Source organism: Oxyura jamaicensis, chromosome 22, assembly GCF_011077185.1.
Source record: "Oxyura jamaicensis isolate SHBP4307 breed ruddy duck chromosome 22, BPBGC_Ojam_1.0, whole genome shotgun sequence".
Lineage (NCBI taxonomy): Eukaryota > Metazoa > Chordata > Aves > Anseriformes > Anatidae > Oxyura > Oxyura jamaicensis.
The window spans coordinates 117288-142662 of record NC_048914.1 but is presented as its reverse complement, the minus strand read 5'-3'; the positions used below and the strand labels follow the sequence as shown (position 1 = coordinate 142662).

The 25375-nt window shown below is 47.2% G+C and overlaps 3 protein-coding genes across 3 annotated transcripts in view; 2 read left to right on the top strand and 1 right to left on the bottom strand.

Annotated features, from left to right (window-relative positions):
* SLC4A5 (solute carrier family 4 member 5) overlaps positions 1-11618 on the top strand; it is an 88335-nt gene extending 76717 nt beyond the window's left edge. Inside the window, exons 21-32 of the mRNA XM_035345004.1 lie at positions 2611-2672; positions 3043-3243; positions 3625-3738; positions 3982-4095; positions 4429-4590; positions 5560-5738; positions 5844-5916; positions 6063-6131; positions 6396-6569; positions 6774-6935; positions 8305-8372; positions 9186-11618. Of these exons, the coding sequence (XP_035200895.1) occupies positions 2611-2672; positions 3043-3243; positions 3625-3738; positions 3982-4095; positions 4429-4590; positions 5560-5738; positions 5844-5916; positions 6063-6131; positions 6396-6569; positions 6774-6935; positions 8305-8372; positions 9186-9351 (1544 nt within the window). The 3' untranslated portion in view covers positions 9352-11618. The remainder of the gene's footprint in view (positions 1-2610; positions 2673-3042; positions 3244-3624; positions 3739-3981; positions 4096-4428; positions 4591-5559; positions 5739-5843; positions 5917-6062; positions 6132-6395; positions 6570-6773; positions 6936-8304; positions 8373-9185) is intronic.
* Positions 11619-12174: 556 nt separating this feature from the next.
* Positions 12175-19039, bottom strand: MTHFD2 (methylenetetrahydrofolate dehydrogenase (NADP+ dependent) 2, methenyltetrahydrofolate cyclohydrolase). Its single transcript, XM_035345006.1, has 8 exons — positions 18877-19039; positions 17261-17445; positions 16272-16394; positions 15779-15931; positions 15592-15699; positions 15122-15214; positions 14001-14126; positions 12175-13172 (listed from the first exon to the last, which is right to left on the bottom strand). The coding sequence occupies exons 1-8, from the start codon at positions 18963-18965 to the stop codon at positions 13033-13035; spliced, it is 1017 nt and encodes a 338-aa protein (XP_035200897.1). The 5' UTR covers positions 18966-19039; the 3' UTR covers positions 12175-13032.
* A 57-nt stretch (positions 19040-19096) lies between these two features.
* Positions 19097-24872, top strand: MOB1A (MOB kinase activator 1A). The gene is made up of 6 exons (XM_035345007.1): positions 19097-19166; positions 20571-20737; positions 21553-21646; positions 23490-23623; positions 23748-23911; positions 24506-24872. The coding sequence occupies exons 1-6, from the start codon at positions 19153-19155 to the stop codon at positions 24581-24583; spliced, it is 651 nt and encodes a 216-aa protein (XP_035200898.1). The 5' UTR covers positions 19097-19152; the 3' UTR covers positions 24584-24872.
* The last annotated feature ends 503 nt before the right edge of the window (positions 24873-25375 follow it).

The following is a 25375-nucleotide window of genomic DNA, read 5'->3' as shown; positions in this document are numbered from 1 at the left end:
CTGGGATGCAGTTAACAGTGCTGGAGAGCCAAAACATCAGCCTGAAGCAACCGGACTTGGATGAATAAAAAGGAAAGAAGAAAGGAAAATTTTTAAGATCATTAACTCCACCCAGCAAGCAATGGAAACTTATTCTCCAGAAAATACAGAGGAGGGATTTTGTCCTCTCTAGTGTCCAGGATGCCCAGAATATTCCAGTTGGGTGTGGAAACTTCCCTGGACTGTTTTTTCTTTTTTTTTCCTCCTTTTTTTTTTCTTCTTTCTTCTTTTCAAAAAGGAGAGACCACAAGGTTCTGTGAAGACAGTCTTTTGACAGCTCCCCTGGTTTTGACCCAATTTCTTCTATGGGCAAAAGAGGAAAAAGTTGTAATCCCTTATTAAAGCAGGCTGTCCTCTGGGGGAAGCAATACAATGCATTTTCCAGATATAGCCATTTCTGATGGTGGCTCAATTGAAGAGGGCTGTAATTCAGAGTTGCCCTGAAACCACTGCTTTTTTGCCACCACTGCTTTTTTGCTCTTGGCTAGATATGCCTGAAGAGCCTCGATACACATCACAGCTCAGATGCTCCTACTGCTGCCTGGAAGGGAACAATGACCTTCAGTTTTGGGCTAATGCCAGTGACCACCTTCTTTCATATGAGCTGAATTTATTTAAAAAGTGTAAATGATAACAATTTGGGGAACTGCAGATGGAGGAGGCAGAGAACTATGACAGGGAAGAAATAAAAGCAACCAAGACTATGTTGCCTATCTCTAATACATCTGTCACTGCAACTGTCTTACATGCCATGATGGAAATAACATTCAGTCTCTTACTTGTTTTGATTTTGTGTGTGTGTGATTTTTGTTGTTGTTGTTGTTGTTGTTTTTCCTCAATTCCTGTTTATCAACCATGTCCTGAAGGAACCAATCACACTGGGTTTTGAAGCCCCACAGGCAGTGGGAAGGAAGCACCTGGATACAACATCATCCTTTCCAAACCCAAACCTTCCCAACTCTGGTCAGCAGAAAAGCTTACCCCAGGTTGCAACCCCCAGGGCTGAAACATCCCCGATGCAATCCCCAGGGCTGAAACATCCCAGCCTTCCAGAGCCCCCAGCCTGGCCTCAACCAAGAGCAAACCCCAGTGGTGGCAAGGAGATGAGCCTGGGTGCTGAGAGACATTTGCACCCTGAAACCTTCAGCTTCTTGGCAACCCGGCCCTGGTTCCTCAGCCTTGCTGCTCTGGAAACCAAAGCAGTGTTGTTCATGCTAGCTTTTCCATTCCTCTAGATATTGAGAAGTTGTGTTTATTCTCCCCTACATCCTTTTTTTTTTTAATTTCCTTTTTTTTTTTTTTTTAATAGTTCTGATTTTTGATTATTATAACTGATTTGTACCATATTTGTCTCTGCTGCAAACATCAATTTGGGCTGATTTCAATTTCAAGTGAGTATCGCCTTCTAAATATTAAAACTGTTGTAACATTTGGTACTTGTACCTATTGAGGTTTTGTTGTTATTTTTATCATGCATTTTACTTTTCTCTCTGCTCCAATAGAAGGGTTTATCCAACGCCTTTACAGGTTCTCTTCTAAGTTACTTCCAATGCTATACTATCTTTGGGTTGTAGAAATCACAAATTTTCTAGTTTCTGGAATATCAAAAGGTTATGAAAAAAATGCTTTTAATGCTGTAAAGAAGCCTGAGTTTGTCAACACCATTTCCTCGAGCTTGGTTTTAGCAGCTCCAGGTTCCCAGCTTCTAACCCAGCAATTGCTTCTCCTTCATTAATTCTCTGCGCTGGGGAAGGAGGTGGCAGGTTGCCAAAATCTGCACGTGGCTGCAGAAAGAGGATGGACCAGAGGGACTGGGGTGGCATAGCAGTCCCGGACTCTGCTTAGGTCACCCACAAGGAGCATGGGTGTTCCCAAAGCCGCGGAGCTGCATCACCTGAAGATCCAAGTGGAACCGCTCTTTGCACCAGAGGAAAAGGTTCTGGATCTAGAGAGGAAAACCCAGTGGGTTTATTTTTACTGGTTGTTTTGCAGTAAGAAATCAAAATACCGCCCAAAAAAATAATGAAGAAAAAAAAAAAAAAGCAACCGCCACCACCACCAAGTTGGGTGTTATAGGGTGCTGACTCTCCAAAAATGACAGGCTACTTTTTCAGTCTTCTTCCCCCTTCCACCTTTTTGGTTTGAAAAGATGGGTGGCAGCACAAGCTGGAGTGCTCAGCCCCACTTGCCAGTGGCTTCCCACACTAGGAAGCTCCCCAAAATATTGCTGGCACTCGCCAGCCCAGAGGGTTAAGCAGCCAAAGGGGAAGATGTGCTGTCCACCAGTGCATCTCTGGATTGTGCCAGCTCTGGAGGGTGTGCATGGGATTAATCATGGAGAAGTTGCTGAGGGGTTAGAAACAAGATTTTGCTTCCCACATCCTGGTTTGTTCCTGGGCACTGACACCTGCATAGATGACAGAGGATGTGCTCAGCCCCACGTTTGCTTTTAGACCACCCAATCTGGGCTCAGCAAGGCTCAGCTGTTCTTCTCTGGATGAAGCCTGGACATTTTTAATGTAGAAACCTCTATGTTAGCCAAGAATCTTATAACACACTTCTTTTCTGCAGCCAACATGACATTGTTCGATGCTTCAGCTCCAGTAGCACCAAACACCACTAACATTTCTCTGGTAAGTGGGTTTGCTTGCTCTGTGGGGAAGTTTGGGATATGGGAGCAGGGGAGCTCATCCAAGGGACTGTTGCACCCAGGGAATGGTGTATGCTGCCTTGGAGTTAATTCTGGGGAAATGCAGGCTTTGCATTAATTTGGGTTCATGGTTTGGCTCAGCAGCACCAAATCCCCACCTTTCTGCCCAAATTATTAGCAGCTCTGGGGTTTTCCCATGATTACAGGGCTGGAGTGGCTCCCAGCTGCAGCAGCACACTGAAGCCCCCTTCTCCTTGCATGCTGCAATTGCTTAACATGCTAATTTTGCTTTTTTTTTTTTTTTTTTTTTTTTTTTTTTTTTTTTTGGGGGGGGGGGGGGGGGTTCTCCCCAGTACAATACTATTAACCTAACAGCTCTGGATTGGACTCAGCTGAGTAAGAAGGAGTGTCTCAAGTATGGTGGCAGCTTAGTGGGGAAATCCTGTAAATTTGTGCCTGACCTGGCCCTCATGTCCTTCATCCTCTTCTTTGGCACCTACTCCATGACACTGACCCTGAAGAAATTCAAATTCAGCCGCTACTTCCCCACCAAGGTAAGAAAAGCACCAGCTCTGCAGGATCTTGCCCCATTTTTTTTCCAAAGGTAGGAAAAAAGGGAGCTGCTGGTCTCATTCCTGGATGCAAGAAGCTATGGGAAAATAAATCCATATTTCTATTTTCAGTAAGGTGATTTGCTGGAAAAGGAGATGTTAATATCAATTAGGTAGTCCTATCTGAACACTGAGACACTGCTTTATCTCTTGCATTCTGTGTAAACTATCACAGTGCAATGCAAAGGGAAAAAAAATGCTTTTTGTGAGTTATGTCCACCTGTGTACAGAGCTGGAAAGCCGAGGGGAAATATGCAGATGCAGAAGCAAATACCTCCATCCCATTAACCACCCTTTCCACCCCCATTTCCCATCTACCTCCAGGTCAGGGCCTTCATTGCTGATTTTTCCAATGTCTTCTCCATCCTGCTGTTCTGTGGTGTGGATGCCTGTTTCGGACTGGACACCCCAAAGCTGCATATTCCCAGTATCATCAAGGTTTGGCCACACTGGGAGGGGCCTTGCCTCTCCACTGCACTCTCTTCCAGATCCTCAACTGTTTAGGGGAAAATTGAGTTCCCTTCTCCCTTTTGGGGGAAAATGTGGTGTCTGGTATCCTTCTGAAACACTGCTTTGCCTTTTCTGGAGGAATATTCTAACTCTGTTACTTTTCTTCCTTTCCTTTCCTTTCTTTCTATTTTCCCCCCTTTCTCTTTTCTTCCTATCTCTCACTCCTGGCAGCTGCGTAAGCTTATTAGTGATTTCTCTATCTTTATGTCCATACTAATGTTTGTGGGGCTGGATGTGCTTTTCGGACTGAACACCCCAAAGCTCCAAGTGCCTACTGACTTTAAGGTAAAAAGCAATAAATCCCTTTCTGGAGGTGTTGCTGAAAACATCTCTTCCCCAACCTGGGATATGACTGTCATGACATGGGGAGTCCTTGTGGGAAGAGTTCAGTCCAGATGAGCATCTGGGGAAAATGGGGGGCTGAGGCACATGGCTGCTGGGGTGGTTGGGGTCCAGATGTGTGTCGATGGGGTGAAGGGATGAACATGGGTTAAGTTGATGCTCAGAAGGGATGGAATTTGGGGTGAAGTGGGGCTTCCTGAAATTTCAGGGATTGGGTTTCCTCCCCATCCCTGACCTGTGTTTGGCTGCAGCATGCAAACTCGTCTCTACCCACAGCCCACTCGTGTGGACCGAGGGTGGTTCGTGTTTCCCTTCGGGAAGAACCCATGGTGGGTATACCTTGCAAGCGCGCTGCCTGCCCTCCTCGTTACCATCCTCATCTTCATGGACCAGCAGATCACAGCCGTCATCGTCAACAGGAAGGAGCACAAGTTACGGGTGAGCCAGGACTCACCTCACACTCAGGTTTACAGCATCATTTCAGGCAGCAGGTGCATCTTTGCATGCACCTGCTTTTGGAGTGCAGATCTGGTGCTGCCACAGGGCCAGGGGTATTCACTCCAGCTTGGCATACTATGCAAAGAAGGGGCTATTCCTATTCTTTGAAAGCTGCATTTTTGGGGTGACAAAGCCTCCAGGGAGATAAACTCACTGAATGTTGTAGTTACTGGGCTGCACCAGAGTGATGCAGGATGTACTGCAGGATATGCAGGATTCACCAGGGCAACGTGAGGTGCACCAGAGCAATATAGGGGGATGCAGGCTGCACTATGTGGCATGTGGGGTGCACGATGGCATTATAGATAGGGTGTACCAGGGTGATGTGGGGTGCACTGCAGCAATGCAGAACAATGCAGGGTGCATCACGACTATGCAGGATGCACCAGCGCAGGGTGCACAAGGATGATGCAGTATACATGAGAGTAATGTAGGTGTGATGTGGGTGCACTGTGATGATGCAGGGTGCCACAGGGTAATGTAGATTATATCAGGGCAGAATGGGGTGCCTCTGCATTCTGCTCTGCAGAAATACAGGTTGCTTCAGGGTGATGCAGAGTGCATCAGGGTGATGCAGGGTGCATGAGAGCAATGCAGAGTGTACTATGGCAATGTGGGGTGCTCTGCAGCAATTCTGGGTGTACCAGGGTGATGTGGGGGACACTGCAGCAGTGTAGGTTTTTTCAAGGTGAGGCAGTGAGTGCTGTGGTAATGTAGGGTGCTGAGGATAATTCATGAGAGCAATGTGTAATACAGTGGTGATGCTGGGCTCTTCAGGGAGAGCATTGGGGTTTGAAGGGTGCTGTAGAGGGAACTCTCTGCCTTGCTGGGCTCCGTGGTGAATAGAGGAAGCTCTTTGTGTCCACCCCCCCATCTCCCCTCTTGACCCTTCTGGGCACTACATTGCAGAAAGCAGCAGGCTACCACCTGGACCTGTTCTGGGTTGGCATCCTCATGGCTGTGTGCTCCTTCATGGGGCTGCCCTGGTACGTGGCAGCCACCGTCATCTCCATCGCCCACATTGACAGCCTGAAAATGGAGACAGAGACCAGTGCCCCAGGGGAGCAGCCCCAGTTCCTGGGTGTCAGGTGAGGAAGGCTTGGCTGCACTCTTCCTCGGAATGGGGTGGGGGATCCAGATGCAGCAGTGGGTCTACCCAGCATGGCTTCATGCTGCCTCTCTCTCCACTCCAGGGAGCAGAGAGTGACAGGCATCATTGTATTTGTGCTGACAGGGATTTCCGTCTTCCTGGCCCCAGTTCTGAAGGTAAAACATCCCCATTGCCCTGCAGATGTTTGGGGCTTTTTTTTTTTTTTTTTTTCCCCTGCATGGCCCCCAACATTTGTCCCTATCCCCAACAGTAAGCTGCTACCTTTTCTGTTGTAAGTGTCATGTTTTTTCCATGTCCCTAGTACATCCCCATGCCAGTGCTGTATGGCGTCTTTCTGTACATGGGCGTCGCATCACTGAATGGCATCCAGGTAAGCACTTCTCCTCCTCCTCCTCCTCTCTGGCCATGAAGGGGTTTCACATCTGGGCAGAAACGGGGATTTTTGACCCCTGAACTTGCATGCGTCCAGCATTTCCAGCTGCATGAGATAGCAGATATCCAAATCCCTCCATAAACCATCAAAAAGCCTCAAACTCCCATTTGGGGAACTAAAAGAGGGTTTATCTGGGTGACTAGGAGCCTGCACTGGGGGGAATGGAGCTGATAGCTAACAGCAGGCTTTGTCCTGCTCTAGTTTTGGGACCGCTGCAAGCTCTTCCTCATGCCAGCCAAGCACCAGCCCGACTATGTCTTCCTTCGGCATGTGCCACTGCGCCGCATCCACCTCTTCACTCTGGTGCAGATTGTCTGCCTGGCTGTGCTCTGGATCCTCAAATCCACCGTGGCTGCGATCATCTTCCCTGTCATGGTAAGGCTCTGCACAATAGCATCCTCCAAGCTGCTTTCAGTCATGCTTTATTGACCAAAAAAACCACACAACTTTCTGGATTTCCACATGCAGTCCCATTATTGCAGCCTCATCAACAAGATTTTGAGATTTAAGCAAATTTTGGCGAGTGTGGCTGGCCCCATGGTGGTGTTCCACAGGTCACATGCATCTCTCCCCTCCTAGATTTTAGCCCTGATCCTGGTGAGACGACTGCTAGATTTTGTCTTCTCCCAACATGACCTGGCCTGGATTGACAACATCATCCCTGAGAAGGAAAAGAAGAAAGAGGATGACAAGAAGAAGAAGAAAAAAGGCAACAAAGGGGACAGCAGCAGTGACGAGGAGGTGTGTGTGGAATGAGCAGGGGGCTGAACAACACAGACACCCTGGGGTGCTGGACCCACCTAGGAGGGGAATGGTGCCACTGGAACAAACCTCCAGGTTCAGGAAGAATGATTTCTGGGGATATTTCTCTGTATATAGGACTGGCTGATTTAGGGGCTTTAAGTGATGCTATGGGGTGGACCAGCAGCTCTAGGAGATGCTCAAAGCATCCTGAAAGCTGAAAAATCATGGCAAAAATGAAAATTAATGAAAAGACCACAGATCTCATAGATGAGGCACCCATTGTATGGCTACAAAGCCTCATTAGCCTGTGCAACCTCCTGCTGCAGGCTCTTTCACTGGCAGAAGTGCTGTGGGTTGATTTGGGAAGGGGAAATCAAAGCCTCCTCACTCTCAATCTTACCCAGAGACTGGACCTTTAGGTGCTCTGGGTAGACTTGGAGCCTGCCCAGGCTCCTCCAGTGAAGCCCTTCTCTGCCTTCACTGCTTCTCTCCACTTTCTTCCCCAGTTCCCACCTCCCTCAGTCATAAAGATCCCCATGGAGCCCCTGCCACCAGCACCCCGAAATAGGGGTCCCCATTGCCTCAGCCGTAAGTAGGGATCTCAGGATCCTCTCTCATCCTAATTGTTGCTTCCTAACTCCCAGCAATGGGGCCTGTGCAGCTGCCAAGTGCACTAACCCAATAAACAAAGCAGACGCAGCCTGGATTCATCCTGCTGAAGCTAGGGGGAGGGTTGGTTATTTGCTATATTTAAAGCAGGTTTTATGGGACACTTTAGCAGCACTCTTGGTGCTGCTAATAAAATCTGTGTAGCTGAAAAGCCAGGACTCCTGCATCTCATCCCTGAGCTGAACCTGAGGGAGATACAACAATAAAATAAATAAAAATATTTAGAAGGTCTTTGAGCCCCTAAAAGCAAGAGGCAAAGAGCTTGTGGCAGCGTTATTCAGATTGCAAAAGGGCAGATACATGCAATTTGGCCCAACCTCATTCCAAAAGCATAAGTGACCTGGCACAAAGCTGGCCAGCCACTGAATTTAAAAAATAAATAAATAAATAAAAATAAAATAAAAATAAAATAAAGGAGTAAATCTGGGTGAGTTTATTCCAGCGTGGCACCAGATTGCATCACGATGTCAGCAATTGTTAACTTGCTAATTAATTTACTGTCCCCAAGTTGCTGCTTGCAGAATCTAGTGGTTCCTCTCGTTCTCTGATCACTCCCAAAATCAGCATTTCCCAGGAGCTTTTCTCCCCTCCTACTACCTGAGGTCCACCAGACCTGGTAGCAAGGTGGGATGGGGGAGTGGCTTTCTGTGGGGTTCCTTCCTCATCTGGGAAGTGTTTCACCTCCATGTCCCCCCAGGAAAGAGGTCCTCCACCTGGAGCTTTGCGTTCTGATTCTCCCCCAAATGGTTCAGATCTGGATCGCAGGTAAGCACCAAATGGACTCCGCCACTCACTCCCTGCATGACCCCGTCCCTAGGGATCCCATGCCCTTGGTGCGAAACATTTCTAGGTTTAGCAGTCAATGGTCCCAACTGGGAATCATTTTTGCCACTACCTTGAGCCAGTTGCCATTGTCTTTGGGCATTTTTTGAAATATCTGAATATATTTTCACAGCATCCCATGGTATTTCGGCTGCCTTCATTTACAGGCCATGGCTATCATGTTGTTCAAAGCAGGTTGGGCGTGGGGAGGGGACGGATAACGTGTTCCAAGCCTGGTGTGAGAGGGCTCATGACAATAAGATGCTACTGGGTAAAGCTGCAGAGATTTTTAGGATAAGATGTACAGATGAGTTCTGAAAGCTTTGTGTAATTTTCCACCTACAGGTTATATATACTAATTGCAAAAGATCAGTAATTAGTGATAGGAACCAAGGGAACAGGATGGAGCTGCAGTGGGGAGGTTCAGGCTGGGTAAAGGTTCTTCACTGAGAGGGTGGTTGGGCACTGGAACTGGCTCCCCAGGGAAGCGGTCACTCCTGCCAGAGTTCAGGAAGTGTTTGGACAATGGTCTCAGAAATGTGGTTGGATTTTATGTGGTCCTCTGTGGAACCAGAAGTTGGACTTGATGGTCCTTGTGGGTCCATTCCAACTCAAGATATTCTATGATTTTATATTTTTTAATTATTTTTTTCATGGCAGTAGCAGCACCTGGAGCCCTTTGCTAGGGTTTCTGGGGCATTAATCAGGTACCCATGCCAAATGCTTACCTCCCTATGTCCCCCTCTTCCTCTGCAGTATTACACTTCACCTGAAGATTTCATGTCCATCGTCTCCAGCATTTAACTACTCACGAAATCCAATTTGCGCTGTGCCCCAGGTGAAGATAGAGATGGAATCAGACTATGAGGACACCGACACTGAAAAGCCACCTCGGGACATGGGCAGTGAGACCACGCTATAGTTCTGTGCAGTGCTTCCTCTAATTTTAGATTTATATATATATGAATATATAAGTATATATATATATATAATTAGACATATTTTTCTATGTGACACTGAGATGGTGGCCCCAGAGGCCCGTTGCTCCAGTAGCGTTTAGAGTAATGCTGTTGAATTTCCTCCCTTTCCGCTGGGTGAATGCATCGCTGCTGGTAGCAGAATGCACTGGTGGCAGAAGAGCCCCCACTGCTGGGGCTAAAAATGTGGAGCTGGCGTATTTGACCCCACTTGCCCTAGAACTGCTGCCGGAATGGAGAAGTCAAAGGCAGTCAGGGCCATGGATGTCAGGGAACAGTTGGCTGCATGCATGGCCTATGGAACAGGGGACTGTGCTTGCGTAAACCTTTCAAGGGGGATTTTGGGATGGGGAGGAGGTTTGCACACCTGAGAAGGAAGTGGGAGCATGTGTCCCAGCTCTCCCTGCCCTGAAATCACAGCACGACTCCTGCCAAATCTGGCTTGGCAAAGGGGGTAGTGCATTTCCCATGGGGAGCCTCAGGCTTTGAGTTTGCAGGATGCAAACAAAAGCAGTTTGACCCCTTGCCGTGGGAGTCCCCTCTTGCAACACAGCCACACTGCAGCATCCCAGCAACCCAATCAGGGTCTCTATGCTGCAGCAGGTGGGATTCTCCTGCCCCAGGGGGACTCAGCTGTGCTCACCCCAGCATAGATGTATAAAAACATGAGGAGGATACATTGAAGACTAGTGAGGGTTGTAAAGAGGCAGTGCCCCAGGCAATGGCAGGAGGAGCAAAGGCTCTGGAGCAGGAGACCTTGAGGCCAAAGGCCATTGCTTCCTGCAGGTAACAACAGGCAGGCTGTGAGTGCCTGAGAGCAACAGCAGAGCAGGAAACAGGGCATGATTTCTGCTGGCTGTCAGGAACTACTGCTGCAGGCAGTGGGTCATGGTTTCTGCAGGGAACTGGAAATGGTTTCTGCAGGGAACTTATCAGTTTCCATAGCAGAGCCATTAGATGAGCATGGCCTTACCCATCGACACACCCACAGCCCTAGCAAAGCACAGCTTTCCCAGAACCATCTAGGACCCTCAGTGCTGTCTGAAAACCTAGGCTGATAACATGGCTGGAGCAATAGCCGCATCCAACCAGAAGCTAGCTGAGCTGGAGTATTATCTCACCTTGTTTTTGCTACAGACACACTGAAGAAGCCCATCCAGCCCCTGCACAAGGGACTTTGCACCTCCTTGAGCTCCTCAGTTTTAATTATACTCAGGTGGTTTAACAGCAAGCAGCTTGAAGCACTGATGGGAGAGCAAGCATGTCCCTCATCATGTATCCCCACACACTTCGCACTTGCTTCCCCACCAGGGAGCAGGTCAGGAGCCACCTCAGGCACCAGACAGTTTGGCTTGCCCAACTCTCACTTTCTTCCAGCAGTGCTGCAGCATCAATGAGGCTTTCAAATAGCTTTCCTTCCCAGCATGCCTGCAGGCTATGGTTTAGAAAGACTAGTCTTGTTTGTAGACTTTCTCTCTGGTAGATGGATGTTTCTTGCAGTTTTAAGGTAGCACAAACTCCCCCTCATCACCCAAGCAGAAATAGCCTACCTGGTATTTATAGGAATTCTGTGCTAAGGTCAGCCACAGAGGGGTTTCTGGGGCATTGGTTAAATATTGCAACTGATCTGAACTGTTGTGTGGGACAGAGCCCACTTCTTTGTAAATAGTCACATCAAATGAAGACATGAATGCAGTTTTCTGTTTATAGTGTTTTTCTAGTCCAAGTAGACCTTATGAGGAACCATTGTGAAATTAATAAAACAGTATTAATCTAGTGACCACTTAAGCAAGCACCACTTAGCCTGATGTTAACACTAAAAACTATTTCAGCTTGGATGCATTGTGTGTACTTTTTAGCGTTTTGTACCAATCTCATGTGTGGTAGCTAAAGCATGGTACAGGTAGGCCTGTCATTGCAATCACTCCACAGATTGTAAATTTCCTTTAACCAATACATCAGCACCTACTACACAGCACCCCTACCAGAGTCCACAAAGCCTTTCCAGATGTTTCAGAGAACACAGCTGAAGCCTAAGCTCAGATCCCTCTAGAACACTGCTCATTTCAATTAAATTTGTCCTATTTGCAGGTCTTACAAATGGGTTATATTTTTTGCATATGGAAATACTGGATTGGCACAGATTTGCCACCCCCATTACAGTACTTCTTTAGCCATGTTGTATTTATCAGTGATACAATCCAATAAATCTTATTTAAATAAGTCTCTGCTCTTAGTGTGTTTCTGGTGCAACCTCAGTTATTGAACCTTCCCCTCTCCAGGTGTTCCTTGCTTAGCATTGTTATAATCAGTCATTGCTCTCCCCTGGAGGGGAATGGGGGAAATATGTGGTTCTCAATGACTCAACAAGTGGCTCTAGCACAGCAACACAAAAAAGGTTTCACAAAAAAAGTTTCCCAGCACCCAAAAAGGTAGGATCAGTCTTACCAAGGATATGTGGCCAGATGCTGAAGAGAAAAGTCTAGACCCACCTCACTGCCCCAGAACAATATTACACAAAAGTTTTTCCAAAGTAAGGTTAATATTAAATAATCAGAGCTTGCAAGCAAAAAGCAGAGGACTATATGCTTACACTATCACTATGAACATCAGCAACAGCTGATGGATTTGTTCACAACTAGAGTCTAAAAGCTGAACAGTTTTTGTTCAGGCATGAACAAAATTAGTTATGGATGTAGCACTTATACCTTGATCAAACTCAGGGAGAGAGCCAGACCCAGCCCTGCTCTGAGTGAACAAGGGAAGCCCACTGTACAAGTGTTTTAATTTGCCAGAGAAGTACAAAACTTGCTTAGAAGTAATTCTAGGAAACAGGTGGGGTTCCCCCCTTCCATACTTTATTCAGAGTTAGCCTGGATTATTCACCAAGCACTGGAATCCCTTCACACTATAGTCCAGGAAGCTTACCATGGGCCCAGTACAGTCACCAACAGTACCCCCCTCCCCCCCCCCATTTTTCTTTGGTTAGAGAAAAAGGGTTTTTAAAAAGTCACCATCCAAATAGCAAGAAAAAAGCTTAGCTGCACACTTAGAACATTACAACAGATCTACCACTGTCTATGGCCCCCTGCCCCAGCCAAGCTGAGAACAGATGTGGCTTCTTCAAGTATATGGTTCTACAGAAGAGCTCAACTCAAACTAAGTGTCTAGCATTAAAATACTTCAGAGTAGGTCAAATGCAAGCAGTCTGGGCATCGGTGGGAACAGAAGCACCAAAGTCTGCTTCTGCACTGTGAAGCCCCACATTCCACTTCCTCCAGGATTGCTAATATCGCACCAAGCTCCCTGGAGAACTGCAGACCCAGCATCCCAACTGCTGCTCTGTCCCTGCAAGAACAGTGTAAGCTGCAGGGCTGACTTCTTAGAAGAGTGTTAGCTTAAAAAGCAGCTCTGCTAGAAGTTACATGCTGAATGAATAGACCAGAAGTGTAGATGCTTATGCCTTGGTATAACTAATGCACATATGCTTCAGCTTCAAATAAATATCTATGACCTCAGAATAGGAGATACCACTTCTGTACAATAAATAAAAATATTGCATTTTCTATCGGCCTGTCTGGGAGTCATTTTGGAATGTTGTTTTCAGTACTAAAAACAGTCCTATGTTAAACAGTTAAGGCTTCCAGTGCTTTGGGTTTCAACAGCTTCTTGGCAGCAATGATGGTGTTCTTCATCAGCATGGCAACTGTCATGGGCCCAACTCCTCCAGGGACTGGGGTGATGTAACTAGCTTTCTTCTTCACCCCTGCAGAATGGGGAGGGGTTACAGTTTAGCATAAACATCAAGAGCAGTAAGACTTATCAAGCTGGCTGACTAGTACAAAGCTGCAATCAATCTAATATTGTTGAAATTCCTCCAAGACTACCAGCTAAGGAATAGTAGTCTCAAGTTAGTTATCCTATCCCTCCCCTCTCTTCCTCATTATCCAAGGTAACACAGAGCATACCACAGCCTGACCATCTCCACTATTAAGCAAGCTTACCTCCATAGCCCAGGCTGTGGAAAAAAAAGAAAGGTCTAATAGCTAGATTTATGCAACAGAAATCAAATCTGAAACCAGATATGGATAGGCCTGATGCATGCTCTTGCAAAACTCTCCAATAAAGTAATAGTCTGAGTATTTGCCCTCTCTTCCAAAAGGACTTTCCAGTACCTTTCGCAAGGTATATAGAGATGTGGAGCTCATCAAAACAGCCTGCCTGGGCACTGTTGCAGCTAAGTGGTGAGCAAAGCCAGTGAATAGCAAGCCAGAAGGTAAGTTCCATGCGTTTTCATAAGGCAAAATTTAAAAGCAGAAGCATGGGCTATAAATTTGAGCCAAGACAAAGCAGACCAACTGTCCAGGATGAATCTCTTCTACGTTGCAATATACAGTGTTCCCATGCCATATTACAGGAAAGCTCTTCCCTTGTACACTGAATGCACAAGCAAGAGAGCTTCAGGATGGGTCAGCATCTGGTCCGCTACATGAACCAGGACTTTCTCACCCCTTCTCAGCATGCTAAAAAGCTTAATGATGAGTTTAAGCATGAGTTTAATGCTCAAAGTACCACATGCCATAGTCTTTTATACCTTCAAAATCCACATCCCCAACCAGCCTTGATTTGGCAGTGATGGGATCCTGCACTCTAGTTATCCCCACATCAATAACTGCAGCTCCTTCTTTGATCATATCAGCTGTGATCAGGTTGGGAATGCCTGTAAGAGAACAGAACCACGTGCTTATAGTGGTGCTAGACAGTGCCCCTTCACCCCCATCTTCACACCACCCAGCCCCATAAGTTTTGACCCACTCAGGCCTTCCTGCCTCACAAATACAAATCCAGCCACAGCTGCAAAATCCAGTGCCACTCCATGAGAGGTTCATCTCACCCAGAAATCAAGGATTTGTTTACTTATAATCTCAGTATAAAGAACTAGAATCCATCCCCAAGAAAGAAGTCTGGCAAAGAACCTGGAACACCCCTTTCAGGGTGGGGCGTTTGGCTGGTTCTACCACATACTGTATCAGCTGATGAACTTATCCTACCTTCTACTTAGGCTTAACTCCTTCATATGACCCTTTCTCTGGCTTACTGACCACCTTTGACTATGAACATGCCTTCCTTTCTACCAGCAGCATTTTTGCTTTTATGCAACACTACCTTCAAACACCAGTTCTAATCCTTCCAGTACCTTATGTCTCTTCATACCCAACTTCTAACCCACATTTCTCTTCTCTCCCACAAGTTCACAGCAAGCTTCAGCTGCCAAGCATCAACACCCCAAGTCAACTTTTCTGTTCCTCATGCCAAGGGGATAGCTCAAGACCCCACCCCCAACCTGGAGAAAAGTACATCTACTTGTAGCTGTTCTTTAGGTCTGATCAAGTACTTGCTGGCACACCAAGCCCTCCTGCCATGCCATTTTGCATTTCAAATGGCCACAAACAGCTCTGCTAGACTCTCCTAGGCTTAATCACGGGATACAATGGCTGGCTCAAACAGCCAGCCCTTGCCTACAGCAGCTGCCAGCAGCCATAAGAATACCAGATTATCCCTGTGCTGCCAGAGATGCCACAGACAGGGAGGCCCTGGAACATATCATACCAACAGAACTGTGTCTTGCAAGAAAAGATTCCCATCAGAAACACCACACAAGCTGCAGTGCAGCATCCTCCATGTACCTCACCTGCACTGAGAGTTCAGTCTTACCTGCTGCTGCTACCACAATGTCAGCACGGATTGTGTGTTGCTTCAGCTGCTCCTTTGGAGTGTAGCGGTGTGATATTGTTACTGTGGCATCACCTGCAAAAGGGGTTACACAAAGCCTTTTACCCATAAGTGTACTTAAACCTGTCAACTTCTAACTCTTCACCTTTGAGGACACCTGTGAAGGTAGCAGGAATACAGGAGCCTGAGGACAAGCCACTGGGAGTAGCCTACAAAGTCAGAGGGAAAGATCTTGTATGGAAAAGGACAAGGACTAACTGAAGGCTCTGAAGCGTTACAAGACTGCCCATGTGCAGAGTTAACACCCCACCTTGACCACAGCCCATGTGATGTCATGGTCCCTGAGTCAGGCCTAGGACCTGCTTAAAAGCCTAACAAGGACTGTGGTATAGGCAAAAGGCTTCTTCCCACAACTGCCTGGTGCACAGGCTCCAAGACTAGCAAGCTCCTACCTCCTGGACGCTCATGCCTGCCATCTGTATGCAGCAACATGGCTATGGGCATTCCCACATTCTTTGACCGGCCAGCCACCACCACATTCTTCCCCAGTGTTGGGATGCCTGCAGTAGACATGGGAGTCTTAAGACAAATACAAGCTGGAGTTGTGCCATACAGCAGCCAAATACTGCAGGAGCTTACCAGTTCTCTTAATGATCTCCCACACACCCCATGGGGTAGCTGGCAGCATGGAATACTGGTCAAGGCACATTCGCCCCACATTTATTACATGAAAGCCATCAACATCTTTGTCTGGAGTCACAGCATTGCAAATCTTTCGCTCATCAATGTGTTCTGGAAAAGATAAAGGCTTTAGCACTAGGGATCAGACAAAAAAAATGCATTTTGCAGTCAACCAGAGGCCTGGCTCATTGCACTAGGCCCTCAACCCCTTCAGTTTGTAAGCTTGAAGTTATTCAAAGCCTCCAGTGAGCTCAAGGCTAAGAGCTCCCAGCAGAAGGGGACTGGAACCACTTGGAAACTACAGTGTCACTAATGCGGAGGGTATTTTTAGACTGCCTCAGTGTCACAACCAAATTTAAGCTCCTGGCTCAGGAAGCTGATACTCCTCACACAAGAACAGATTTCCATGACCCCCATCAACTCAGAAACAGATTGATATCTGGCTACTCACCAGGTAAAGGAAGCTGCACTAACAGGCCATCCACATTGGCATCATTATTTAGTTTGCCAATCAAATCCAGTAGTTCTTCCTCAGTAATAGAAGCTGGCTTGAGAATCGTCTCACTGCTGATTCCTGTGCAGTCATTGAGAGTGCTGCATTAGACATCAGCAGGTACACAAGTAGGAAGCAACTTCCCTAATCCATGCTGATTTAAGCTGTTTAGTTTCACTTCTGCACAAAATCCAATATGGATACACCAAGGATTGCATGCTTTATACAACAATGAACACCTTCCAGGTTGTTGACCTTCACAAGTCTTCCAAGTTATGAAGGACCATTAGTCTGTGCAGTGATTCCTGGGAAAGTCTGCTGAAACCAGAGGCCCTCTAAGTGCATGAAAGGCTTGGAGAAACTAAATGGAAATGTGTTATGAACATGCAACTGCACCTCCTGCAGACCCTCTTCACCACAGTAGGTGATATTAGCCTAAAATGTCAGTTCTAAAGAAAGCTTCAGCAGCACAGAACCCAGTAAGAAATTAAACCACTGTGTCCCCTGGACCCTATTCCGCACATTTCTCCAGAAGCACACTCAGGAAATCTTTGGCTGAACACCACCAAGTAGGACCTTGGCTTGTAAGACTCTGCTGAATGTGATTGCAGCTTGGACAGTTATTTTAAAAAAGATAAATCAAAGCCTTGCCAGTGTTTTACACAGGCCTACAAAGACTGCAAATCCAAGCTGCCGAGCTTGATGTTGCTCTAGAGGATTCAAATGGCATAATACATTCAAACTATGCCTATAACTACATCTCAGCACTACTATGAATGTAGCCAAAGCACTCACAGCAAGTTCTGCCATAAGCCTGAACAGCAATGCAGCTGAGGTGAAAAGTAGCCAGGTGGATGCATCCTAAAATCTTCCACAGTTTCCAAGATTCCCCCCAGCCAACAAGACAGGCATTCTGCTCCTGTTTCAGAGCAGAGTGCAAGACTTACCAACATCAGCAGCTGCTTTGGTTTTGTTCAATACATAGGAGTGACTTGCAGGATTTTCACCAACTAGAACAACGCTGAGGTGAGGTCTCTTGTTTCCAGCTGCTACCCACTGTTCAACCTCATGACGGGCTTCCTGTCTGATCTGTCGGGCCAGCTTCCTTCCAGAAATCACAACTGCATCATCTCTGCAGTGGAAGATGTGTTACCAAAACAGTCAGCTCTTTTCCCTGCAACTCGTGTTAAGCAGCATATTTCAGTCTTAAGTCTCCAGCTCTACTGCCCAAAGCATTAGCAAGCAAAACTACTGAAGGGACAGAATTGTTTTTTTGTGAAGCCTAAGAAACCATGCACTCTGCTTCTCTGCAAGACAGGGAGTACACATGTATTGTTCATATTTTAGCTTGAAGCATGGGCTATACAACTAGTCTCCACTTTTGAAAAAGTCAGTCACCCTTCCCTTTCAAAGGCATGACAGCTTCACTACAAATGACTTACATGAGGCAGAACTCATTCCACTTAAGTGGAATTTCCACTACAGAAGATACCAAGCAATTTTGGCATGTCTGACACAAGCAAATAAGGGTTTCATACTTAGTGCAGTTCTTAGAGAGCCCAGTCACCCATAGATTTCTCAGGAATACCACCAGTCCACCTCGCATGCACCTGGCACATGTCCTCCCTGCTCAACTAATTGCTGCCATCATTTCAGTCAACTCTTTAGACTGTGATAGCTGGGCTGGGCACTCAATTCCAGCCCCTTCAGAAGACTCCAGTGCTTAGCTGGAGTTGAGGGGATATTTGTGCACTTGAACCATGTCAGAACAGGTCCTCACATACTTCTTGGGTCTAAATTGGTAGGAAGAATATAGAGTCTCTGTCAAATGCATTCCAGGCAACTGGATACCCTGCAGCATATAGAAAGGCTGGCACAGATTACAGACAACGAGGCCACAGCTGCCAGCCCCAATCAGCACAGGCTGTGCACACTGCTCACATTTGTTTTTTCCTTCAGGTTATGGCTATCACTCACATTAGAATGCAACTCTCACTTACTAGTCCCTCTGTGAGGGATTAACCTACCCAAGATTCGCTTTTAGACTTCACTGCAGTGCCTTCCTGCAAGGCCTCATGATGAGCTCTTCACTTGTTTACCCAAGTACTCTGCTCTTCCATCAGGCCCCTCACAAAAAGCAGAAGGAGCTACTCCCCAGCGTCACTACACAGGCATCACTCAGAGCCAGGACCCGCACATTTCTGAGGTAACCAGAAAGCAAAATGCACGACCACCAGCTTGCCACAGAAATCCAGGAGACAACCACCCCTTAGAAGAGAGCCTGATGACTTTCACCACCCACATCACACATCCCAACATGAACAAGGCAGACGGCCACAGCTCTCTTCTCAAGAACCGAGCAGCCCCAGCTCCCTGACCTCCTCCCACCCGAACCCCACAATGCTTCGCGAGGGGTCTCCACACTCCAGGCACGGCTGCAGCAAAGGGTAGACCCTCCACGCAAGGCGGCAGCGGGATTTCATCAGCCTGCAGTGCCCGGCACGGCCGCTGGGGACCGGCCTCAATTGCCCCCGGCAGCGCCGACCCCGCGGCCGGGCCTTACCTGTGCGCGCTGAGGTGCAGGCGGCGGCCGCAGAGGGACCGCAGCGCAACCCGGCTAAGGGCGCGGAGCGGGCACAGCGCTGAGTCCATCACTGCGGCACCTGAGAAGAGGCACCCCCCCCCCCGCCCCCTGGCGGCCCATTTATACCGTGCCGAGGGGCCGCCCCCGCCCAAGACCCCGCCCCGCTCGAGGCCGCGGCCTGAGCTGGGTCTCGCGAGAGCGGAAGGGCACGGCTGCGGCGGGAGCGGCGCCGTTTCCCCTCAGGCGCCGCTCGCCATGAGCTTCCTCTTGTGAGTGCCCGGCCGCGGGGGTTTCGGCTGCGGGGGGCTCCGAGGAGGAGCCGCGGGGCGCGTTGTGAGAGGAGGCGGGGGGCTGGCGGCGCGGCACGGCAAAGCTGTCGGAGGCGGCTGCGCGGGGACGGCCTGGGTGGGCGGCGGGGGCCTCGTGAGGGGCTGGGGAAGTCTTTGGGGTGGGGGAGCGCAGCGTTGGTTGGGGAGAAGCCTCGGGAGAGGTGTTTCGTGGACTTGTGGCTCTCTTTGGTGCGAAAAAGTATCTGTAATTAGCTCTAGGGGTGAGCTGCGGCATACCTGTGTGATGTGAACGCTTGAAAGATTTTAGCTTTTAAAGCCTGGTAAGCGTGACAGAAGGATCGGTGGCGTTTTGTGGTTTAGGGAGGGGCTGAGTGCCTTCTTTCTGGGGTCAGTGATGTGCTAGGTCTGTGTTTTGGGACTGTCTGCCTGTGGTCAGCAATGTGCTGGGCCTGTGTTTTCCACCTGTGGTGTAACAGGGGGCTTGGTTGAAGAATGAGCTGGATTGAAGGGTCTGTTATTTCAGCTCAGAACGTTGCACGTAACCAGTGTGTGAAGACATCAGGCCATGCAGTAATGCTGCACCAGCTAGCTGGTGTGAAGTGTGCGCAAGCCAAGTACATCTGGTTGTGTATGACTAGGGGAGGCAGCAGACCAGCAATGAAGCATATGTACCCTCCTTGATGCTTCAGCTTGCACCACCCTAAATCAGAAGAAGAGTTGGCAAAGGCTGAAAGCAGGACACTGTGGGCTCTGCACAGTTTGAAAGTTTACATTTTGTGGTTCAGAGGCATTGAAATTCCTTCAGCTCTTGGCAGTATTGGCTTTTGTGCATGGGTATAAAGCCATTACTGAGTTCAATGACCTGTGTCCCTCTGAGCACCCTGCAGAGAGCAGCTTTGTAGGGGCATGGAGTTGTGCAGTGGCACAGCTGTTGTAGAACACAACAAGAGACAATTGCAGCAGCTATAATAATTTGTGTTTTAGGGCTGGAGTTTGTTAAATTGCTATTTTGAGCAGATTGTTTCTACAGTGTGTCTGAGTGTCTTGTCTTTGCCCTGTCAAACTTGACCCAGTCAGCTGGTGGTTTTGTTTCCTGGTTTGTGGGTCACTCTGAATGCAACTGTCGCTGATCAGTCTTTAGGCCTTTGCACCAAATGTTTATTGCGATGTAAAAAGGGAAGTGTGCACACGGCTGTTGGAAACACTTTGGCCTGAGTATATGATATGTTCACCCTGGTAGGGGGATGGGAGTGGTAAACGGCTGGTGTTACCACGGCTAAAAGTGCCAAATGGCAAGGAGTAATTCAGCTATAGCAGGAGGGAAATATTTATGAGAAGGGATTGCAGCTGACAGATAAACTAGAAATGTTTCTGTTTTGTCAGTGGGAGTCGATCTTCGAAAACATTCAAACCCAAGAAGAATATTCCTGAAGGCTCCCATCAGTATGAACTCCTGAAACATGCAGAAGCCACCCTGGGGAGTGGTAACCTTAGGCAAGCAGTTATGCTGCCAGAGGGAGAGGACCTTAATGAGTGGATCGCAGTTAACAGTAAGTCCTATGAAAAAGCAATCCATCCATGTGTGGAGGTGGAGTGGGAAGAATACAAATCTCTGGGTTTCATCCTTAAAAGAAAAGAAAACAAACAAAATAATAATAATAATAAATCCTAAATGAAGTTCACATCCTGGTCAGATTCTATTTAACTAGGTAGGGATAAAAGGAAAGTAAGTCAAGAGTCAAAGGGGTGTTGTGCTCTGGAAGCAAGCAAAAAGCAAGAAACAAATCCATACTATTGTGGTTTTGGGGTGCACTTTCTTCAAGTTCCAACTTGTAAAGATGATTAGGTTTATGAAAGGTTATTTTTAGAATTAGGAGTAAGCCTTGATTTTGGAATTATAAAACCAGTAGTTAGTGCTGTTGGCTGCAAAAACTGTGACAGTAAACAGCTTGGGTAAAAAATTGAACTGTATTCTTCAACCATATTCTCCAGATTTGCGTTGGTAACTTAGGAGTTGTATTTTCTTTCTTAAAAAGGTGGCTGGGAAATAAAGCAGTTATTTCAAAGTTACAGGAAGTTAGGAGGTTATGTACAGCTTTGTGTCATACAAATAAGTCAGGGGCAGTAGCCAGAAGATAAAAATAAAATAATAATAATAATAAAACTGATCAAAGTTGACTGAGAGATTCATGTTCCTAGATGGTCAAAGGGTCTTGAAGTCAGCCATGTGATGGTGTGTGTTTGTTTTTGTGGAGAGCTTTGCAGTATGTTAACCTCTGTGATGGTGATCCTCAGAGGCAATGTCAGCTGAATGGAAGCAAATTGGTGCTGCAGTCTGCTTTATTTGATAATTTGTCCTTTACAGCGGTGGATTTCTTCAACCAAATCAATATGCTCTATGGGACCATCACAGAGTTTTGCACAGAGGCCAGCTGTCCAGTCATGTCTGCTGGACCAAGGTAAGAAGTTTGTGGCAGCCTACAGCTGCAATTTATGTGTTGGGGAAGTAGATGGATGTTCAGATCACTCAAACGTGTCGAGAAAAACTAAAAATGGGAATGAGATGTGTCTGGATGGTGTTGGGGTACAGCATCATGCTCCTGTAGAGTCACTCACCTGCATGCGAAGCGATGTGCTTGTGGTGGTTTTACCGTGCTAGGCAGCTGAACACCACAACCGCTCTCTCACTCCCCCTCCTCAGATGAGGAGGGGAAGAAGTAAAGGAGAGAACAACTCACGGGTTGAGATAAGGATAATTTAATTAAAGAGAAAAAATATTATTAAGGAAATATTATTACTAATTAAATAATTCAACTAAAAGGAAAAAAGGGAAAGGGGAAGAGGGAGTGGGAAAGGGAACAACAAAACAAAACAAGTAAAGGCTATGTGGAAGTGCAGAGGAAAGAAATTACTCTCTACTTCCCACAAATGAGCGATGCTTGACCGCGTCCTTGAAGCAGGGCCTCAATGGTTGTAGCCGGTGATCGGGAGGAGGACAGACGTTTTCACAACGAGAGCCCACCCCTCCTCTCTTCTTCCTTTTTCCACCTTTTATTGCTGAGTGTGACATCATATGGTATGGAATATCCCTTTGGTTGGTTTAGGTCAGCTGCCCTGGTGATGTTTCCTTCTCACTTTTTTGCCCACCCCCTAGGAGGGTTAAAGAGAGTCCTGATGCTGTGCCAGCACTTCTCAGCAGCAGACACACCACTGCTGTGGTACCACTGCTGTTCTAGCTCCAAGTGCAGAGCGCAGCACTGTATGGGCTGCTGCAGGGAAAGTTAACATCCCAGCTAGACCCAGTACAGTGGACCATTAGGGAAGCCGCATGGTATCAGTAGCAGATTTGCTTTAAGGAAAATAAGAGATCTAACTCTGAAGTGGCAGATCTTCCTGTTCGAGTCATCTCTTAATCTGTTGTCTCAGAGCAAGCACTCCAAGAGGTCATTGTTTTTTTTCTGAGTGAAAGTGATTGAAGAAGATTGAAAGGTTGAAGAAGAATATACATGATGGTTCTGAACTTAAGTACTTTGAGTTGAAGCAACAGCAGTGTATCTTGTTGATAAGGTTGGTTGAGGCTTGTTATCTGGGACAGCAGCATGGAGTCTGGCTGTTGAGCAGTATCTGTAGGGTGCTGTGTAAAGTCCTGCCCTGCTTTTCTAACCAGAATTATCTAGATTGCAAGTTCCTGTTTCTATATTTGGGGATGTTTCCTATAACGACTTCCTGTTTAGCAGTGTTCATTTTCACTTGTTGGTGGTTGTGACATGACAATTGAAACGTTTTTTTCCCCACTGTACAATTTTGCAAAAGCTCTCTGAGAAAGGAGAGTTCCATGCTACATAGTGTTCTGATAGAAATCTGCCCCACTTCTGAGGAGCTGTGGATTTATAAGCACATGTCAGTTTGAGATGGTGGCTTTTAAAAGCTTTTGGCTGACATATGGCCTCAGGATGGGGTCTTGGCTGTCTCATGTGCTGGTGGGCATCTCCCCAAGGGAGTGCTGAATTCTCTGTTGATGTCTGAAAACTGTATGATTCTATATGTAGTAACTCAAGCACTGGGGTTTGGCCCCATCACATGCCCCATTTAAAGGAATGTTGATGTTGGAAGAGGTTGATACACAGTAGAACATAACTTGTGAGGGTCTCTGCACAGAGTGCTTCTTTTGCAGAGCACACCTTACCAAGATAAGGAGGAAGCTGCAGTGCCTTGTTGCCAGAGTAGCCACAATGCAATGAAAATGTATTTCTTTTACTTGTATAGCAAAGATTTTTTTTTTTTTTTTCTGTCTCCCAACAGATATGAGTACCATTGGGCAGATGGCACCAACATAAAGAAGCCAATTAAGTGCTCAGCTCCAAAGTACATTGATTACTTGATGACATGGGTTCAGGACCAGCTGGATGATGAAACCCTCTTCCCTTCAAAGATTGGTAATTCCAACTATTGCGTGATGCAACATGCCTTGTATATGGGACTGAGCCACAGTGCCACCGGAAGGTCTCTTTTTGCTTCTTAACAAACTGAAACTTATCCCTGCATATTGGTGGTTTTCAGGCGTCCCTTTTCCCAAGAACTTCATGTCGGTGGCCAAGACCATCCTGAAACGGCTATTCCGCGTGTACGCCCACATTTACCACCAGCACTTTGATTCTGTCATGCGGCTGCAGGAGGAGGCCCACCTCAACACCTCCTTCAAGCACTTTATCTTCTTTGTGCAGGTGAGTTGCAGAACAGCTGGTCACCTGCCTCCACCAGGGTTTCTTGTTCCCTGATTGCTTATAAAGGGAGTTGGATCTTAAGAGCCTACTTGCTCTTTGAAGGCCTACAACAGCGTTGTGATGGAACACAGCTCAGCTCTCATCCTCTTTACCATGTGAACCGTACAGCAGTGTCATCTGGGGTTTGTTTTGATTTTTGTGCCAGATGGCTATAAAGGCTTCAATTTCCCTCTCTATTTTAAGCTCACAAAGGGATCGGACTTCAAAGAGAACTTGGGGTTTTGTAGCTCAGTAACTAACTGAGGTAGCAGCAGCACTTTTTTCACATTGCCCATTCTTTAACAGCCTGTAACTACGGGTGACTCATTGTGCTGAGCAGCCTCAGCAATGCAACATGGTTTGCCCAAAATGCTTGAACCTCTCCGTAGAGAAATGGGAGAGATGGCTGCAGTAATGTCTGCATGGGAATTTCTGTCAGCACACATTTATGCAGCTGGTTCCCAGTGTGTGTGTGCTGGCTGCACCTGGAGTCTTGTGTTTTCTAGGGGCTCTTTCAGCAGTGTGTTTAGTTCTTGTGATGCTTTTTCCTGCCAGGAATTTAACTTGATCGACAGGCGGGAGTTGGCTCCACTGCAGGAACTGATTGAGAAGCTGGGCTCCAAAGACAGATAAACGTTCCCCAGGAGGACCCATTCAGCTTCTGGTTGTACCTGTTCCTTTCTGCTTTGTACACCAGCTATTCTCCCTTTCACCTTCAGCAGTGCAAGCCTCAAGAAGCTGGACGATGTGCTGGCTGGCATCACCTCAATCTTGCAGGCCTTTGGCAATACAGTGTTTGTACTGTACAGTGGCAGCCTGCATTGTTTTATAACTGGTGGCTGAGCTGTGGTGACTAGCGCTACTTCGTACATTTTTTTCTAAGCTATGTACTCAAGTCTGGCAAGAATTGCAGTCTGGGACTCTGACACAGAGCTTGTAGGAGGTTGCTCTGTTTCCCACAGGCATGGGTGAAGTTCCAGAGTGCCACACTGCTGTTTTCAGTGCTGGAGCAGTTTCACTCTGGATCCCGTGGATACAGAACCTGGCCTACAAGCAGCCAACCTGGGGCTATATCCAGCACGTACTTCCCTTGGCAAAGAGCAGCAGTGGCACAGCTTATTTTTGGAAGTGCTTTTTTTGGATTTAGATGCACTTTGGCCAAGAGCCTTAAGCTCCCCTCATGGCAGCATTGGGGGGAGGAGGAAAAAAGTGCCTGTCAAGGGGAGCCTGTCCCCTTGGTGTGAAGAGCAGCTTTACTGTCCCCAGCTGGGGGGGTGGGGGGGAACACAACACAGAGGGAATGGCAGGGACCACGTGTGGCAAGGCAATAAAGTTTCTTCTTCCTGCTCTCTTTTTTAATGGATGTCTTGTCCTTGTACATCCTTGTTCCATGCACTGGTGCCCTCACAGCCCCCCACAGGTGTT

Bases quoted from the DNA above. Each gene is read 5' to 3' on its own strand.
- MTHFD2 (XM_035345006.1), bottom strand. From the start codon at position 18,965: ATGGACTCAGCGCTGTGCCCGCTCCGCGCCCTTAGCCGGGTTGCGCTG. The intron at 15,932-16,271 runs GTGAGTAGCCAG...TATCTTTTCCAG, and splicing joins AGTGCAGCTTCCTTTACCTG to AACACATTGATGAGCGAAAG. The intron at 15,215-15,591 runs GTAGGAGCTTGC...CCCCTTTTGCAG, and splicing joins CAGGCATGAGCGTCCAGGAG to GTGATGCCACAGTAACAATA.
- MOB1A (XM_035345007.1), top strand. The intron at 23,624-23,747 runs GTAATTCCAACT...GGTGGTTTTCAG, and splicing joins CCTCTTCCCTTCAAAGATTG to GCGTCCCTTTTCCCAAGAAC. The intron at 23,912-24,505 runs GTGAGTTGCAGA...TTTTCCTGCCAG, and splicing joins ACTTTATCTTCTTTGTGCAG to GAATTTAACTTGATCGACAG.